The 14,498-nt window shown below is 47.6% G+C and overlaps 1 protein-coding gene across 3 annotated transcripts in view; it reads left to right on the forward strand.

Annotated features, from left to right (window-relative positions):
• Nucleotides 1-14,498, forward strand: part of S1P (membrane-bound transcription factor site-1 protease) — a 181,533-nt gene that overhangs the window by 93,432 nt on the left and 73,603 nt on the right. For all 3 annotated transcript variants that reach the window (XR_006773386.2, XM_045749653.2, XM_069302196.1), the window contains exons 6-7: nucleotides 1,823-2,046; nucleotides 2,376-2,560. Coding sequence is in view for 2 of the 3 variants with exons in the window: in XM_045749653.2 (XP_045605609.1) it covers nucleotides 1,823-2,046; nucleotides 2,376-2,560 (409 nt within the window). In the remaining variant the exon portion in view is untranslated. The remainder of the gene's footprint in view (nucleotides 1-1,822; nucleotides 2,047-2,375; nucleotides 2,561-14,498) is intronic.

A 14,498-nucleotide genomic window follows, 5' to 3' on the forward strand; every position in this document is an offset into this window, starting at 1 on the left:
GGCGGCTCGCTCATTGTCTGCCTTGTTGAAGCTCTTTGCGCCGATCCTGCGGGATGCGGTGTCGCTTTTTCATGCCTCCCAGCTCGTGTGTCGGCAGGCAGTGCTTGCTTCCTCCCTGGAATCTGCCTGGGCCCTGGCTCTTAGGATGTCTTCGCCCTTCTGCTCCTTGCTGTTTGCGGATTCTGCTGTGGTGCAGTATCTGCAAGACTAGCTGCCGTCCCAAGCGGACCCACTCCAGCTTGCGTTCGGGGTGGACGTCACATCCGCCCTGTTCTGTAAGCTTTCTCGTGCTATGTTTCACCTCCGGCTTGCTCATGCGCCACCTGAGCCGTCCTGGTCCTTGGACAGCGTGCTCTCTTATCTTTCCTCTCCTCGGTTTGTGGTGGCCCCTTTGGTCCAAGATTATTTTTCCAAGGCCCTGTTTTTGTTGGCATTGGCCTCTGGAGGTCGAGTAGGGGAGCTTCATGCTCTCCTCCGGAGCAGGGGTTTCTGCTCTTTTGGTCCTGGGAGTAGGTTTGTACGTTTGCACCCTTCTCCGTCTTTTCTGGCGAAGAACGAAACGGCTGCCTTCCGGAGGGGCCCTTGGGTCATTGATGCTTGGTTGGTTCGTCCAGGGGGTGCATCATGTGTTGTGTCCGGTTGCGACTCTTCGCCGTTACCTGCTCGCCTCGGCTGGGGTGGCTAGGGATGTGCTTTGGGTTGATCCGATTTCCCTCGTTCCCTGTTCCAGGGCTCGGGTCTTCCAGGTTGTCCGCAGGGTTATTAAGTCTAGCCATCCTGTGGTCTATCCTCGTGCCCATGATGTTCAGAAGTTTGCAGCTTTTCCTGTCATGTTCGGTAACATGTCATAGGCTCATATTCGGGCACGTGGATTTTGGAGATCGAACATGGTCTTGGCTGCGCGTTATTTGGTGAACGTCCCTACTCCTGGGCGTTCTTGTGTTGCTTTGGGTCGCAGGATGCAGCCAATTGTCTCGACTTCGCGTTGAGGAGTTTGTGGGGTCCGCCTCCTGAGTAAGTCCCTTTTTTCCTTCTCTTTGGGTACGTAGCTCCAGGGAGCCGTAGGGGCTCCCCACAGAAAATCAGCATTGAATGTAATGAAACGCCATTTTCTGGGTGAGCCCCGGAGGCTCCCTGGCAACCCTCCCTCCCACCAGTCAGCGTTTTTTTCGCATTGGTTGAAGCTTGGCTTCTGAGCTGGTGCTAGGCAGCCGGCGCGGTGAGGTCCAGGCCACCCTCCCCCTATCGGGGAGGGGAGGGCTGCGCAGACGAGCAGCGCGGCAGTAAAGTGTGATGTTTGCTTGTTTCCTTGGGATTGTAGGGAGTTTCTACCTCTCTGTTCGTTTTTTTTGTTTTAGTTTCTTACCATGTGGGGTTTGTTTTGTTAGATGCCTACCTCTCTGGGTGCCAGAGAGGTAGATGGCAGATAAGGAAAACCCCAATCACAAGGGAGTTTTCCAGGGCCATTGCTCCCTGAAACCTCTCTGAAGGGGCCAGGTTCTGGTGCTGGTCCCTGGTAGGTCTGACCTCCATAGCTAATGTCCCGGTCTAATATAAATTACATTAGCCCGATAAGCTCCAGGGAGCCTCCGGGGCTTGCCCAAAAAATGGCGTTTCATTATATTCAATGCTGGCTTTTTAATATTTTACCATTTTTTGAATTTTACAAATTTCTCATGCTGCAAGTATTTATCTTTGAGCATACTGATGATGGAGGCTGGGATGGGTTCATGTTCAGCTATATCATACTGTAATGGTGGAATACAATGTAGTGCTCTAACATTGTTTAAAATAGTCTGCTCAGAACGTTGGTTCATTTCAGGTGCTGGGGTCAGAGTAGCTGTATTTGACACTGGACTCTCAAAATCTCACCCTCACTTCAAGCGCATTAAGGAACGCACTAACTGGACCAATGAAAAAACTTTAGATGATGGGCTGGGTCATGGCACATTCGTGGCAGGTGTAATAGCATCAAGTGGAAAAACGTGTCTTGGGTTTGCCCCTGATGCTGAGTTGCACATCTATCGTGTCTTTACTAATAATCAGGTGAAGCAAGGGGTCATGAGTTCAGTATATATTTTACATATGTTCTAAGGTCATATACACCTGGATTGGATAACCAATTACTCAGAGAGAGTTTGCAGTGGTGATCTTCAGGGTCATTACGATCTTACTGAAATATAATGAAATGTGTTATTTGTGGTTGGTGTTGAATAATATTGAATAGATAGATAATACAATATAGTAAAAATACATAATTTGTTGTATAATGTTTTGACAAATATTATGTGTAAACATTTGTAATACAGTATATTATTATTATTGGTAAAACAATTTTAATTTATTTAAAAAATTTATGATGTTTTGTCTTTTAGGTTTCATACACATCTTGGTTCCTGGATGCCTTCAACTATGCTATCTTGAAAAAGGTGGATGTGCTGAATCTAAGCATTGGAGGGCCAGATTTTATGGATCATCCCTTCGTTGATAAAGTGTGGGAGTTGACAGCCAACCGAGTCATTATGGTTTCAGCTATTGGGAATGATGGGCCTTTGTATGGGTAAGTAAATTCTTGCATATTTAATCCTTTGGATGTGACACCATTTTTTGAGTGTTACCGCTCCATCTGCCAGGTGGAAGCCCTGGAAGCTCAGGGTCCACTCGGTGATACCAAATAAGCCATGAGCTCATCGTGTCCTTACCACTTTCTCAGATAAGTATTGGTTATGCTTTGGATTCTGTCTTGTGTTTGTTCCAATTTTTGGTGTAAGGTTCTTATGTGTGTTTCTGGAAGAGCTGCTAAGTGACTGTTGGTACATACCTGAATAGCACTACTCATTTCAAAACCTTACCAGGCCTTTATGAGGCATTGTAATCCTTCTAGGGACCAGAGAAAACCTGGCACAAGGAACAGAGGATACTAGATCACTAACCAAGAAATACCCATGGGGCCATGGTGGCTAAGTGGACAGCACTTGGGATTCATAGTTCTGAGGGTCTGGGTTCGATCCCCGGCGCCGGGGAAAACAAATGGGCAGAGTTTTTCACCTTGATGCTCCAGTTCACCTAGCAGTAAATAGGTACCTGGGAGTTAAGACAGCTGTTAAGGGCTGCTTCCTGTGGAGGAAGGGGTGTGGAAAAAAAAAAGTTGATTAGTTAACAGTTGAGAGGCGGGCTAAAAGAGATAGAGCTCAACCCCCACAAACTCAACTAGGTGAATACAGTAATCAGCAAGGTAAACAGAATATTGGAAACTAGACACCAAACTGAATAAACCAAACAGTTTATTTGTTAGTTTCATCTGCACATTACCAGGTGACTGCACACCCAGCTCCTCAATCCCTTAGTTTTGACAATCATTTCATTTTGTCTGGCGGGATGCATCAAGACATTGTGATTACGCTTCTCATTCCTGTGTGCTAAATGTTCTTCCAGTCCTGGTTATTTAGGTAAAAGTTCTTTATCTTGATGGGGCCATTTGTTTGTCTACTCATTATTTTAGTATTTGCTTCATATGGCATATTTATGCCTCAATTCTTGTGTGGACTTCGATTCAGCCTGTCCTCATAAACAAAGGCCAAAGTCCATTTTATGCACTCGCCAAACCCCATGTTAATGAATAAACAACGGTTTACACATGACTCACAACTGATGACATTCTAACACTTCTGGAACAAGTGTTTCATTGATGACTTTTTTTCGAACCACAACGTTGTAAATGCTTCACCTGCATACTACAAATACAGTGGCACTTCGATTAACGAGTTTAATCCGTTCTGGCACCGAGCTCATTATGTGGAAAACTCGTCTTAAGAAATAAATTTCCCCATTTAAAATAAAGGAAATAAATCTAATCTGTTTCACTCTCAAAAACATCCATACTTGTATGACATTTTATAATGTAAATATAATACTGCACATGTAGTTATAAATGTTTTGTTGTACTGTTTTCATGTTTACTTTACCTTATGAGAGTCATTGCTGACTTGAGGGAGACGATGGGGAGGTGGGAAGGAGGAGAGGGGTTATGGTGTGGAAGGAGAATCCACCTCTGAATCAATCGGGCTCTCTCTTGTTGGGAATTTCACCCCACTGGAACCGGGTTGTGGCTCACTATCACTGGCTCTTCTTTTCTCTACCTTTGCAAAGAACGTATCTATTGACAATTACTTTTGTCTTTGTTTTAGGATGTTCCTAAACCGAGACAGCAAATTGTCATTAAACATGTTCACACACCGGGTTATTACTGCTTTATCAGGGCAGTTTTTCCAAGAATGCGGTCACCTTTTCAAACATTCCCAACATTTCCCTGATCTCACTGGAAGAGGCAGCATCCTCCCTTACCTCCTCATCCCCTTACTAATGGTGCAAATTGTTGATGAGGCTCTGCCATTCTTCCTTCTGAGATCAGTCACACAGACACCACGCTCATGCTTTGCTATAATTTCCTTCTTCAAATCCACAGTAATTGTGTCTTTCTTCATTTTGACAACACTATCTTTAGCAAGCAGCTTCTTTGGCGACATCATGCATTATAAATTGTAGTCACAAAACCACAAAAAAACAAAGAAAAGCACAAATAAATGCAGAGGGATGCTTGTCGTGCACGATACAACAACACTGGCATCGGAGGCGTCCGAGAATTTGCGAGAACTCGCGAGACGCTAGGAAGCACCATGTGATCTTGCTCGTTAATAGAGGTGAAGCTCGTCAATAGAGACAAATTTGCTGCGAGTGGCTTGCTCATTACTCAAAATGCTCGTAGATAGAGCCGCTCGTTAATCGAGGTGCCACTGTACAAATAATCACCAACAGATCCTAAACACCTCATGTAACCTAACCAATGCCTAAATATGCACAGTATGCTAATATATAATAATATTAATTTATATTTGAGAAAATTCCTGTTTTGAATGAACAGCATGTTAAAATTTATGAATGCGTCTTTGGGATCGACCGCTGGATGGAATGGACTTGGTCTGAGGACGGGTTGTTCGACTAACTGTTCTCCTCAAGCTGCTTGTGCCTAGAGTGACCATTTCTAGATGTTCACTTATGTTGCCTCTGCTCAGCCAGGATTCTCTTCCCTAGTAGATTTGGGTGGCTGTCTGAGAGGCTGTCTTCCTGAGGAAGAAGCCTCACCCTTAGCAGTGCATTGGTCTTTGACTTCTCTGTGAGTCTTTGTGGATAGGGTTAGTCGGGATTTTCATTTATCAAAGTAGCTCAGGGTGCTCGCGTATTCGTTTTATGGAGTGCCTCTTATGCCCCTAAGTTGTCTTTGTTTTCTGTGATATTCAGCAAGCTGCCCCAATTCCTTTGGAATCTAGTAAGACCTTTTCAGTTTTTATATGTGGACTGGCCCCCAGATTCTGTCCTTACTGATTGAGGGTTTAAAGTCTTGCTGTATTCTGATGGCTATTGTTACTGCCTCTGCCATGCTGCCTGCTGGGTGGGGGGATACATTCCACCCTGAGGCCCGGGACGCGTGTTGATGTTAGGTCTCGGGTTTAGTTGAGCCTTCCTCTCAGGACTCAGCTCATCAGGAGGCTGCCAATCTGTCTCCTTCCCTAGGTCTGACAGGCATTGTTCAGTGAGTCCAGGTACCGCTTCCCTTGCTCTGGGCTCTGAAATGTCTTAAGAGTTTCAGGAGTCTGGGGTTGGTGATTCTTTGAGTGAGGTTGGGCCTTATGCAGGGACTGCTCTGATGGTGGTGGTAGTTGAGCAATCACTTCCTACTGAGTATCACTACATTTTGTTTCTTGGGTACCACACTGATGGTGGTAATTAAATAAAATAAATTAAACTAGCAAGAATTTAACAAGCAGACACTACCCATGCTGCTACCTCCACAGACACCCATCTTGTTAGCAACCATTGTAGAAAATTATTCGGCTGCATCTGTAATTCTAGGGGAAAGAAGTCACAACATACAAGCGGGAACTTCAGCTCAGTATATACCTGGTGCCGTGAATTTACGCCCACCACTGAGCATACAGGTGACTTCTTTTCCCAGTGTGCTCAAGTGTCGTCTTCTCGATCCTTACTCCATTATCAGTTCCCATTTAAGTTTATTTGAATCTCTCGTTATCAGTATGCAGGGTAATATTATCATCTCGTATGAATCAAACAGAGGCAAGAGGAAAAGCATACAAACAAGCTAACTGTTGGGATTGAGTACTACAGATGTTGGAGGTAGCATGTTTGGAGCAGATGCTCTTTTGTTTATGATCTTGTTAATATTTCGTGTACCTGATAATTGTTTTGTTGTTGTTGTTATTAGTTGAGAATAAAACCATGTGGACGAAGATTGTTTCTCTTCAGCCTTCAACCATAACAGTGGCGACGAGGATTAAACATATCCGGCAGAGAGCCTGGGTACGAGACGTGGTGTGAGGATCAAGTGAGAGCAGGGTATGTTGTGTGGACGAGTGGACGCTTCGCATACAACAGTCGAGTGTGCTACCACCGTGGTCATGGCTACGCCGCTCATATCAATGGAGCCGTTAAACACTGCCAAGATCTTGTTGGACCTGTGGCTCAGCCTGCTGGAAGCAAACTTTCAGTACCGGGAGATTAAGGAGGACGCCAACAAGAAAGCGGTACTCTAAGTTTCACTGGGTTCTGAAGCGTATAGTGTTCTCGGAAATTTGTGTGCACCTGAGCTACCCCACACGAAGACCTATGTAGACCTGATTGCCCTGCTTAAACGTCAGTATGTGGTGAAACCGTCATATCACAGGAGTTTGATGGATTTCCAGAAGAGGACGAAAAAGCAGCAGGAATCCGTACAGGATTTATACGCGGAATTGAAGGCTTTGGCTAACCACTGCAACTTCGGAGCACAGTTGGACGGCAGGGTTAGGGACCAGTTGTTCATGGCAGTGGAAAAGGAGAATTATTTCCCTAACCTGATGGCAGAAAACTTGGATATACAATTGATGACATCATGGACAGTGCTCGAGAAGATATTGAACCTGGAAAGGGCTTTTGGAAGTAAGACTTCTACTCAGGAAATTATGGTCGTACAGGGCCAGACCAGATGTAAACACTGTGGATACAATCACATAAGTAGCAAGTGCAAGTTTAGTGCCTATATATGCAACTTTTGTAACAAGGAGGGACACTTGCAGAGAGTGTGTAGGGAATATCTGAACAGGAACAGCAAGGCCTGGGAGAGGAGATGACCAGGGAATGCAGGAAGAAGAGGTAGTGGTACTGTGGTCAAGGCAGTAGAGGAAGGTAACCCATCTGAAGAAGCTGCAGGTGAGGAAAGCAGACTATATTCGGTGAAAGAAAAGGTATGTCCAGTGAAGTCACAAGTGGTGAATTTTGTAATTAATGGGAAGTTAGTTCCCTTGGAGGCGATGAGTCACAATAACGTGGCTGAAGTATGTTGACCAGACCACACACTAGAAGTTGAAGGGACGACGACGTTTCGGTCCGTCCTGGACCATTCTCAAGTCGATTGTGATGAGGAGGTAGGGACAGGCAAAGTTCCCTTGGAACTGGACACTGGTGCTGCAGTGTCAACATTGTCTAGAGATTGGGCAGATACCTTGCAATTGAATGTAAAACCAGGTAAAAAATCATTAAGTGCATATGATAATGTACCGATTAAGGTCTATGGCAAGGTGTCAGCAAAAGTAGGTTATAATGGAAAAGAAATTGTCCAGGATTTTTATGTAGTGGATTCACATAATCCTAGTCTATGTGGTAAGGATCTCATGGAAAAAGTGGGAATTTTCTTGGCGGGTCTAGATGAATTGTCAATAGTTAAAACAATTAAAAGTGCCGAACAAATGTTAGACAAATATTCAGTGGAGGCAGATAAGCCAATTAATAGCATGGTGGCAAAAATTCACCTGAAAAGTGGGGCTTCACCTTAATTTTTCAACGCAAGAACAGTGCCGTTTCATTACAAGCAATTGGTAGAATCGGTCCTGGAAAAGCATGTGGCAGAAGGCATCTTAGAGCCAATTACACATAGTGAGTGGGCAGCCCCAATTGTACCAGTGTTGAAGGCAGATCGGAAATCCTTGAGAATCCGTGCAGGCTTCAAGGAACTGAACAACTGCATACACTGTGAGAAGTACCCTTTACCTAAGATAATGAGTTGTTGTCAGTGGTCTGCAAGGGGCAATTTTTTCTAAGATTGATCTGAAAGATGCTTACTTGCAAATTCCTGTAGAGAAGGAGAGCCAGAAATTGTTAGTGATCAATACCCACAAGGGGTTATTTAAGTATAAAAGACTTCCTTTTGGACTCTCCTCGTCTCCAGCAATTTTTCAGAGATTCATGTCCCAGTTGTTAGTTAACATTGAAGGTGTGGCTAGTTTTTTAGATGACATTATTGTATGTGGGGAGAATGAGGAAGTGCATGATGCTAGATTAGAACAAGTTTTGAATCTTTTGCAAAAGCACAATGTGAAGATTAATAAGGGAGAAACAACGTTGAAGACCAAGGCCTTTGAATACCTGGGGTACCATATTTCAGGTAAGGGCTTTACTCCTTCTCACAAAAATGTAGAGGCAATAGTAGATGCCCCAGCCCCAACATCAGTTGGGGAAGTACAGTCTTTTGTTGGGATGGTTACATATTTTTGTAAGTTCGTGAAGAACTTTTCAACAAAATTAGCACCCTTGTATGAATTGTTGAAAAAAGGGGCTAGATTTAAGTGGGCAACAAGAGAGGAAAATGCCTTCAGGAATATTAAGCAGGAATTTATCAATTCTCCAGTGCTCACTAATTTTACTGGTAGACTCCCGTTAAAACTGGAGGTAGATGCTTCCCCAGTAAGAGTGGGTTGTGTGTTATTGCAGGAAGTAGCTGGTCAGGATAAAGTAGTATTTTGCAGGCAAGAAATTATCTCCTACGGAACAGAATTATTTCTTGCTAGAACAGACCATAAACCTCTGCTAGGATTGTTTGGCAGAGGTAAGCAGATTCCAGTTAATGCCAATGCTAGAATTCAAAGATGGGCATTACTACTCTCGCAGTTTGAGTATGATTTAGAGTTTAAGCCAGGCAAGGATAATGTAGCTGATGCATTAGTAGATTGCCTGTGACAGAAGAATTAAATTCCAGTATTCCAGTGGTGTATGTTAACCTGGTGGAATCTATGTCTTTTGAGGATATTTCATTCCAGACTATTAGGAAGGCCACTGGTAGAGATCCCAAATTAAATCTGTTGATGAAATATGTCAAATATGGTTGGAATGATAATTTATTATTGTCAGTAAAGGCTGATCTTAGTATTCATCAGGATGTACTCTTGTATAGGAATAGAGTGGTGGTGCCTGGGGAACTAAGATGTAAGATTTTGGAACAGATGCATGTAGGCCATAATGGCATAAATGCTATGAAAACAAGCTAGAAGCTGGGTTTGGTGGCCAAAAATAGATCAGGATATTGCTGAGGTAACAAAAAATTGTCATATTTGCTTTAAGAATTATCAGAAACCATAGGCCCCAGTACTTTCTTGGCCATACACTGGAAAACCCTGGTCTAGACTTCATATAGATTATGCGGGACCTATGGATAACAAATATTACCTAGTGATGGTGGATTCATACACAAAATTTCTGGATGTTCATGTGTGTAATTCCACATCATCATCTGTAACTTGTGAATTACTAAGGAAAACATTTTGTAATTTTTGGATTACCAGACATGGTGGTCTCAGACAATGCTCCTTATTTTGTTTCTGTGGAAATGGAGGATTTTTCTGTGGGAAGCCCCTATGGCTCCCTGGAGCTTATCGAGCTAATGTATGTTATGTTAGACCGGGACATTAGCTATGGAGTTAAGACCTACCAGGGACCAGCGCCAGAACCTGGCCCCTTCAGAGAGGTTTCAGGGAGCAATGGCCCTGGAAAACCCCATTATGGTTGGGGTTTTTCCTTATCTGCCATCGACTGGGGTTAGGCACTCAGAAAGGTAGGCATAACAAAACAAACCCCACATGGTAAGAAACTACAACAAAAACCGAACAGAGAGGTAGAAACTCACTACAATTCCAAGGAAACAATAATCAAACAATCAATTTACTGTTGTGCCGGTCGTCCACACAGCCCTCCCCTCCCCGGGAGGGTAAGGGGGACGCCCCGGACCTCACCGCGCCAGCTGCCTTCAGTTCGTAAGCTAGTGTCAACCGGGTTACACACTTCTCTGGCCTCAAATTCCTGGGCGGTGTTTGCCTCGTGTGGCGTTCTCTGCTGTTTTTGTGTGGTGTGCGGTGGCCAGTAGTACCTCATCAGTGCCAGGGCTGCATGCGCTTAGGGGCTTCCTTCCCTAGGCTCCCCGTGAGTACTGCCCTTCGTGTCAGGGTTATCTTCCCTGGGGCGTTCGGGAACTGCTCCCGTAGGGGTTCTTGCTGCTCGGCATTTGCCTTGCCGTTGGGGCCAGCTGGGGCTTGGGGCCCTTGTTTGGCCTTGGGTAGAGAGTGGTGTTGTGCTGGTTAGGGCATAAAGGTATTGAGAGACCGATTCCTGTTGCCTCTGGGGACGGTGTACTTTTGCGGGGTTTTTCTTTTGCTTTGTTTGCCTGGTGGAGGTTCTGCCTCATGGGTCTATAGTTCCCCCTGATATTGTTTTGGTGGCCCTCTGCTAGGCCCCTGTGCTTGTATACGTCCTAGGGGTTTTCAGTGTTATCATCTACCCCTTGTTTTGTTTGGGTTTCTTAACTTGTTAGCAACACCTTGCCCGGGCTTCCCGTAGTTGTTACTCTACGGGCCCTGGAAACCCCTGTCGGGCCTCGGTGGACCCATGGATGCGTCTCCCGATTTCCAGCCTGCCTTGTGCGGGTTTGAAGGTTGCAGTGTGCCCTTGTCCCAGGGTGACAGTCACCTGTTTTGCCTCCATCATGCTGCCTGTTGGGTCAATGACACCTTTGACCCAGAATCTTGCGAGTCATGTTCTCTGCTTGTGCCCTAGTTTTACTCTGAGGATGTTCCTGTTAGGGTGCAGGCAGCATCAGCATTGCATGTTAGGTTTAGGTTATTGCAACGAGCTAGGTTGGTTTCCCACCCGGATGCCCCGAGGCTGCCCTGTTTTAGTTTTAGGGACCCTGACCTGGGGGCGTTAGTCGCTTTGGCTCCTGCCGCGTCCTCTGGTCCTTCCCCTGTGGTTCTTCCTGCACCTCCCCCCCTGTGTCCGGCTCCAAAACGCCTGATGGTTTCGGCCTCGGCACAGGGTTTAGTTGGTAATGAGACTCGGGCTGCCTCAGGGGCTGCCCCATCCGGGTCGGGGACGGAGGCATTTGAGCCGGTTCCTCCTGCCACGGCTTCTGGGTCCCACCAGCAGACCCCCTTCTTGTCTGCCTTTTTTTCAGGGCTAGAGGGTTTGGAGGACGGCTCTGCCCCGGGTCCTGACGTGGGGGATCCTGGGGCTGGGGAGGAATCAACCTGGGGGCCTTGGGCCCCCTTTGACCCCGCTTGGGTGCTTTTGCCTTCCTCGCGGGGCTTATTGTTGCAGGGGAAGGGATTTTCTTACCCCCCTTTCCTGTATGAGTATGATATGGGTTCGGCTCCTCCCCGGATTCGGTTCCGGGTGCCTTTGGGTACCTCACATCCGTCTTTCCAGAGGTTTTCTACTTCCCGTATCTCCGCAAAGGTGGCTCGGGAACCTCTTGCTGCATACCTCTTGCGAGACCCGGGTTATGCCTCTGCGATGGATCCGTCCTCGTTTGAGTTTGGTTCTTCCCATTTTTGGGTGCGTTTGGAGGTTCCGGAGTCTTCCTGGCTGGCAGACTGCCCTTTCTTTTCGTTGAGGGTGTGGCATGGGTTCTGTCGGACCCGCATGCTTTATTGGCGGGAAACTTCTACTTTTATGCAGGTTTACCTGGGGGGCGAGTTTGAGCACCTTAATGCGTGCTTGTTCGCTCCCGAGCTTTCTCGGGATGTTGGCCTTTTCCAGCTTCACGTGCAGGTTCCTCAGCTTTCAGCTTCGTTGGTTGCAGAGGAGTTGCGCGCCTGTGGGCAATTGGCTTCGGTCTAACGTTTCTTTTCCCTTCTTGAGCTGTCTTCTGCTTGGCTTGAGGAGGATGTGGGAGCGTTGAGTAAAGGGCCTTCGTTTGGGGCGCTGACTTCAGCAGCTAGGGCGTCGGCTGCACTGTTGAAGCTCTTTGCGCCAATCCTGAAGGAAGCGGTGTCTCTGTTTTTTGCTTCTTGCCTCATGTGCCGTCAGGCTGTGCTCACCCTCTCTTTGGAATCCGCTTGGGCCCTGGCTCTTAGGTTTTCGTCTCCGTTTTGTCCGTTGCTGTTTGCAGAGACTGCAGTGTCTCAGTTTCTGCACGCGATGGGGGGGAGGGGTTGGCTCGCTCTGTTTGCCTATGCTTGGTCCCACGATTTGTGGGCCTTTTTGGTCGTGTCATCCGGCCTGCGGTGGCGTTGGGCGACTCGTCCTCTTTTGGGGGGTTCGGGGCTAACAGGGCAGGTTTCTTCTCCTGCGCTTCGTCAAGTCGTCTTGGAGTGGGTGCGCTTGGGCGTGGTCGAAACGACTATGTCCCTAGGTGGGTTTCCCATCTGTTTCCAGTGCCAAAACGGGACTGTGCGAATATGAGGTTCATTCTGGACTTGTCCTGTCTGAACCCCTGGATTCCTTGCCCCTCCTTTTGGATGACTACTCTGTCTCAGGTCCGGTTTCTGTTGGAGCCGGGTGCCTGGATGGTGTCCCTGGACCTCAAGGACACCTAATGGCACGTTCCTATTCATCCGGGGTTCAGGGACTGGTTAGGTTTTGTGGTGGGGCATCACGCTTACCGTTTTCAATGCCTACCTTTTGGCTTGAATCTGGCACCTCGCGTTTTCACACTTCTGACCCGGGTTGTGATGACATGTCTGCGTCTTCTAGGGATTTGGATTTTGGCCTACCTCGACGACTGGCTGGTGTGGGCTCCCAGTCGGTCAGCTTGTCTGCTCGCCAGGGATATGGTTCTTTCCCAGCTCGCCAGGTTCGGGTTCCTAGTGAACTGGAGGAAGTCCCATCTGTTCGGGAGTTCGCTGCAGTCTGGTTCACGCTTTGGAGGGTTCAGGTTGCTCGGGGATCGACCATTCGCCTCCATTCGGACTGTTCTCCAGTGGTTCATTGCCTGAACCACGGGGGTTCTCTTCGGTCCTTGGCTCTTTGGGGTTGGTCCCTTCGAGTGATTCGTCTGCTAGATTCTCGGGGTTTGGCTCTCCATGCGGTTCATGTCCGGGGAGTGTCCAACGTTCTGGCGGACGGTCTGTCTTGTTTCCATCCCCTGTCCACGGACTGGACAGTCGACGACGACTCGTTTCGTTGGATCTGCCAGACGTACGGTCTCCCAGATGTGGACCTTTTCGCATCGGCGTGGTCTTGGCATCTCCCAATCTATGGTGACGCCCTTTCCCGTCTGCGAGGCATTCGCGGTGGATGCCTTTTGGCAGGACTGGTCAAGGTGGGGTTACCTGTACCTCTTCTTCCCGGTCCAGCTGTTGCTTCAGGTTCTGGTTGGGTTGGAAACATTCAAAGGGAGAGTAGTCCTTGTGGCCCCTTGGTGGCCGGCCCAGCCTTGGTTTCCGGTGCTATTGGCTCGGTACCCGAACCCGAGACGTTTCCCGTGGCTCCGCCTCTTTCAGCAGGTCGGCCCAGTCCGGGACGGGGCTGGTTCGACCTTCTCCTCTGCTCTTCGCGTCTGGTCTTTTTGACGTGGGTGTATCACAAATTCTATAGTGATCAGGTGGCTTTGTTGATGGTGTCCCACGTGAGAGCTTCGTCTCGGTGACAGTATGAAGTTTCCTGGCGTTCTTTTCGCCATTTTCTGGCTCTTCGTAGGTTGTCTTTTCTTTTGGATCAGGTTGTCTTGCCCTTTCTTTCTTGGCTTTTTCAGGACCGTCATTTGATGCCTAATACTGTCGCCTCGTATTGTGTGGCGCTGGCGGAGCTGCTCAAACTAGCTTTCGGGTTGGACGTCACATCTGCCCCGTTCCATAAGCTTTCTCGTGCTATGTTTCATCTACGTCCTGCTCATGCGCCTCCTGAGCCGTCCTGGTCCTTGGACAGGATGCTCTCCTATCTTTCCTCTCCTAGGTTTGTGGTGGCCCTTCGCTTCCGGATTGTTTTTCCAAGGCTTTGTTTTCGTTGACATTGGCCTCTGGGGGCCGGGTAGGAGAGCTTCATGCTCTCCTCCGACGTAGGGGGTTTCTGCTCTTTTGGTCCTGGGGGTAGGTTTGTCCGTTTGCAGCCTTCTCCATCTTTTCTGGCGAAGAACGAGGCAGCTGTTTTCCGGAGGGGTCCATGGGTCATTGATGGTTGGTTCGGCCGGGGGTGCATCATGTTTTGTGTCCAGTTGCAGCACTTCGCTGTTACCTGCGCGCTTCAGCTGGGGTGGCTGGGGATGTGCTTTGGGTTGATCCGGTTTCCCTTGTTCCCAGTTCCAGGGCTCGGGTCTCCCAGGTTGTCCGCAGGGTTATTAAGTCTAGCCAGCCTGCGGTCTATCCACGTGCCCATGATGTTCGGAAGTTTGCAGCTTTGGCTGC

This window comes from Procambarus clarkii, chromosome 47 (assembly GCF_040958095.1).
Source record: "Procambarus clarkii isolate CNS0578487 chromosome 47, FALCON_Pclarkii_2.0, whole genome shotgun sequence".
NCBI lineage: Eukaryota > Metazoa > Arthropoda > Malacostraca > Decapoda > Cambaridae > Procambarus > Procambarus clarkii.